At 32.2% G+C, this 4,311-nt stretch overlaps 1 protein-coding gene across 5 annotated transcripts in view; it reads right to left on the bottom strand.

The window, feature by feature from the left end:
* The window catches only part of LOC106871259 (eukaryotic translation initiation factor 4 gamma 1), a 91,040-nt gene that overhangs the window by 45,095 nt on the left and 41,634 nt on the right, over positions 1-4,311 (bottom strand). For 2 of the 5 annotated variants that reach the window (XM_052976720.1, XM_014917617.2), the window contains one exon: positions 2,165-2,266. The exons of the other annotated variants lie outside the window; for them this stretch is intronic. In XM_052976720.1, coding sequence (XP_052832680.1) covers positions 2,165-2,192 — 28 coding nt within the window. In that variant the 5' untranslated portion in view covers positions 2,193-2,266. The remainder of the gene's footprint in view (positions 1-2,164; positions 2,267-4,311) is intronic. 5 annotated transcript variants of the gene reach the window in all.

The following is a 4,311-nucleotide window of genomic DNA, read 5'->3' as shown; positions in this document are numbered from 1 at the left end:
ATGAAGAGTATTGTATCTACTTTTTCCATGTTGATTAAGCTAGTACATTATCAATTATCACATATGACAAGAAAGGATGATGCAATATGTCCCAGAGGAATAAGTCCAGAAACATTGCATTGAGAATGCACTAACTTTACAGACAGCATATCAAGGCAACAAATTATCATGAAAAAAATAGAACCCGATACAGTAGAGAAAACAGTTGGCACTGTGTTATCAATTGCCAAAAGGAAAACTAACACCACTGACAGATTTTATCCAATTATCAATTTCTTTTATTTATTTTTTTTTTTTCCTGCTACATTCATTGTGAATGAAACCTTAGAAGAGTAGAGGGAGGCTAAAGCGTTGGCTTTACCTCCAAAAATGTTACAGATTTTTCCACCACACCCTTTACAGCTGACAACAATGGTTCATGCTTTAACAGTTTCAATGTTGAGACAGAATCATTGAGAATAGCTGTTTGGTGGAAGTTGAGTTAAAAGACATTTCAACAATGTAAACAAATAGCAAATACTGCTGTTGCTGCTTCTGATTTCACTTAATCCAAACTTGTCTTCCTCTTAAGTGACCTTCCCAATAACATGGAAACATGCAACTATGTGTCTTGTAAAGAGAGGTGTTAAAGCAGTAATCACTTCCAATACAATTCTCAGATCAATAATACTTTTCTCAGAGTGGCAGAAACAACCAGAGTGATTCTTTCCTGGAAAATGCAGTGGAAGTTAATTCAACAATCAATTAAGACTTTTGTGCTACAAACGACAATAATTCATGAAGAGGCTCGTGGCATCAGAAAATTTTTGCCAGAAATTTACTCGTCTTTAGTCCTTTAGAATTATCAATGCTTTGTATATACATTTATGCAACATTCATAAATATTTCGCTTCTAATATGTCACAATATGGAAATACTGAGTAAATCCTCCACAAAACTCAAGTTTGAAACTGAAGAAAACAATCTCCCACCCAACTTCTAAGCATCTTAATTCTAGTCAATTAATTCTATAGCATAATTACTATGACTGATTGGATGAGAGCCGAGATATAAGAAACAAAATAAAGAGCTTATAAATGGAACTTGCAAGAAACCAACCAGTCAATCTAAATATATTCAGTCGCAATTGCATTGAGAGTTTAAATTTGCTATTTGTGCTTCAAGACATTTAACTCTAGCATTCAGATTACTATCATATGTAATGCTTATTTATTCATATTGTTTTGAATTAATCATACATTATTTCATAGCTCCGAGATTTTGATCATTTGATAATTTTTAGAATGACAGTGTCTAGGGTCGGTGTGAAAGGCCAGATCTGGCCACTTTGAGCATAAAACAGGTAGAATATTCAGGCTGGATATGACTGGGATAATTCTACACTGCTTTAATTCATCTAACCAAAATTAGACAGCTACAAAGACTAAGCTGGGAAAGTTAGATGTGATAAACTACAATCGCATCCAGGAGTCAGTTTCTCAAACTAAAACTCTGTAAAAAGTGAAATCAAGAGGCAGCACATGTAAGGATTAAACTTTAATTAATGTCGAGGCAATGAAAATGTTTATAAAGTATGTGGTTGGTGTTGCATTCTATTGCTGTGATATAAATGTAAAAGTATACCAGAAGCAAAATTAAATAAGAGAAAAATATATTCTATTGTAAAAACAAAAAAATATTGCTTGGAATCTTATTTTCTTTACAACTTATAAACTACATCTATAAAAGATCAAGTTACCTCAGAGACATCAGATATGCCAATTTATCAAATATTTAGAGGCACACAAAAACAAAGCAAAAGAAGAAAAAAAAAGCTCTGGCTGCAAAACAACCCTTCACTCACCTCCTTTCTCTCTCTCTCTCTCTCTCTCTACACACACATACACACAGCTAATAAAATTCCTCTATTCCAAGAAAAGCTTGTCATTAATATCTTATTAAATACATTACAAATTAATATTTTGCAGAGTCAGAATCCATTCTACCAACATTAACATAAATATTACAGTAAAAATTTTAAAAGAAAGTTACAATAATCAAGCAATTGATTGTCTCTTCTATTTCTATCTTTATGGCCATCTCCATTGTAAATGGGAGAGATGGGCAAGTTATTTATATCCAAACTATTTATATATTAATTAAAATTAGATACAGAGAAATTTACCTGATGAAACAAATTTTCTGGAATGCATCTTAATATTTTCTTAGATTCTCATCGTTGGCAACATAAATATTTCCATCCCTTACACTGAATATCAAGAGAAACCTACACAACATAAATACAAATAATATAGAAAATAAGGGTTTTCTTTTTGGTGTTTAAAGGCATTATTATCTGTTATGGTTCATGGAGGGGAGGGGATTAAATGTGTATACTTTCTGTGGTGTTCAGTGAATAAGACAAAAACCAAGAGTATTGGGAATGTAGTAAAAACAATTCTAGTACACAACTGCAAATGGATTCTTTAACTGTTTGCTTACAAGAGCAAAGTATTCAGAGCACCTGTCCTAATAGAAAGCTAGCATAGCAATATTACTATCAGCTACTACAATGGACAAGGAGGTGATGCATTAGAGTATAATATTACCGGGAGAGAGCTGGGTGAAAATTTCTGAGGCAAATTTGACTTAGATAAAACAATTATCTTGCATTTTCAACATTGATATATGTTCTGATTAAGTCTTTTCAATGGTACAACAAGCAATGAAGAAACTTATCAGCTGACCATGTTGTGTGTGAGTGTGCTACAAGCTGAATGGATCAACAGTGGAGCCAATGAAGAATTTAGTGCACTGTTATTAAATTAAACCTAAACTAAAATGTATCAGAAGAAGTAGAAAGTTGGCAGCATTAATAGGTCTCTAATTTTCAAGAAGCTTCATTGCTGAAGGGCCACTGATCAGTGTTGCAAGATTCAAGAAAGGTAGGGCCAGAAAAGTGCTGCCTTTGTTGGGAACAAAAATGCTCTCTAGTCAAACAGGTAGACCATATGAAGTAATGCTTAATGTATAAAACTGTGGTAATGAAACAGTGAATGCAGAGAGTGTCTGCAGCAACTAAAGAGAAATTATTACCACTAATTGAATGGTTAATTTATGAGAATGGCTTGGTACAAGATACTACTGTAAGTTTTTGAGTATCAAAAGCACAAGCCCATAGATACAGGAGAAATGACTACACCTGTAGATGCCAGCTGACTGAAACAATATCTGGAGTTGATGTTGGGAAAATACCACCAGCAAATGCAGAACAAAAGAATGACTTGAGGAAAAATATTCAAGTCAGATTTTAAGAATATTGGGCCTCATAAAAATATTAGAGACAGTAATATGTATTAAAAACCCATTGTCCATACTAAAAAAAAAGTGCTGAAAGAAACAAAAAAAAATTTTTTAAAGACAATTCAAATTGGGTAAATTAACTTCTACAACAAAGATAAATAAATCAGATCCAGTCTTTCCAGAATAGCAGAAGTTAGATATAGAAGCAGAAATGGAAGAATATTTTTGAAGAAGCAATATCCTAGCTTAGCTTAAGATGAGGAACATTACATAAAAATTATTCTAGAAACACAAAGCCCAATTACATATGATGAAAGGCTCAATTGAAAACTTAACATTTCTGATGTGAAAAAATAATTTAAAGTTAAGCAGCCAATAATATACTGAACTGATATTTAATGTTACAAAATCTGTCAATTTAACAATTTGGATGTTGGGCTTTTACAGATTAAGATGCATGAAAAAAATATACCTCATTGCAGACCTGGTCAACCTATGTCAACAAGGGAAATTTTATTTTAAACAATAGCTAATAGTTTTACAGATATATAAATAATATCTTGATAAAGATATTTGAAGCAAACTAGAAACAAGATACACACATCCAATGGTTAGAATTTAGATAGTTGTGTAAATGATAGAAGGAAAATAAAATCTAAATAAACCAGACAGCAGCAAAAGCAAAGAAAATTGTTTTAGAATTTTCATTCAATCAGAGAAGAAATCCTTTGCATTAATCATTCTTTTAGTCAGTACAGCAAATCTTTCTTTTTTTTAAATTTAAAGCAATTTTTTTCTTTCTTATTACATGCACAAACAAGTGTTAGTTGAAATGGTTGACTCCACCTAATCAGAATATCTTCAGATGGAGAAGAAGAAAAAAATCTTATAGTGTAATTGCATTTAAAAGCCTGGAAGGATGTAACTAAATTTGCAAACTATTTTTACTTTTGTTCCTATGTACAGTAAATTAAAGCAGAGAGGGGGTGTGTGTGTGTGTGTGTGTGTGTGTGTGTGTGTGTGTGTGTG

Source organism: Octopus bimaculoides, chromosome 25, assembly GCF_001194135.2.
Source record: "Octopus bimaculoides isolate UCB-OBI-ISO-001 chromosome 25, ASM119413v2, whole genome shotgun sequence".
In the NCBI taxonomy this organism is placed as follows: domain Eukaryota; kingdom Metazoa; phylum Mollusca; class Cephalopoda; order Octopoda; family Octopodidae; genus Octopus; species Octopus bimaculoides.
Note: the sequence above shows the minus strand (reverse complement) of the source record. Positions and strands in the feature narration are given on the sequence as shown.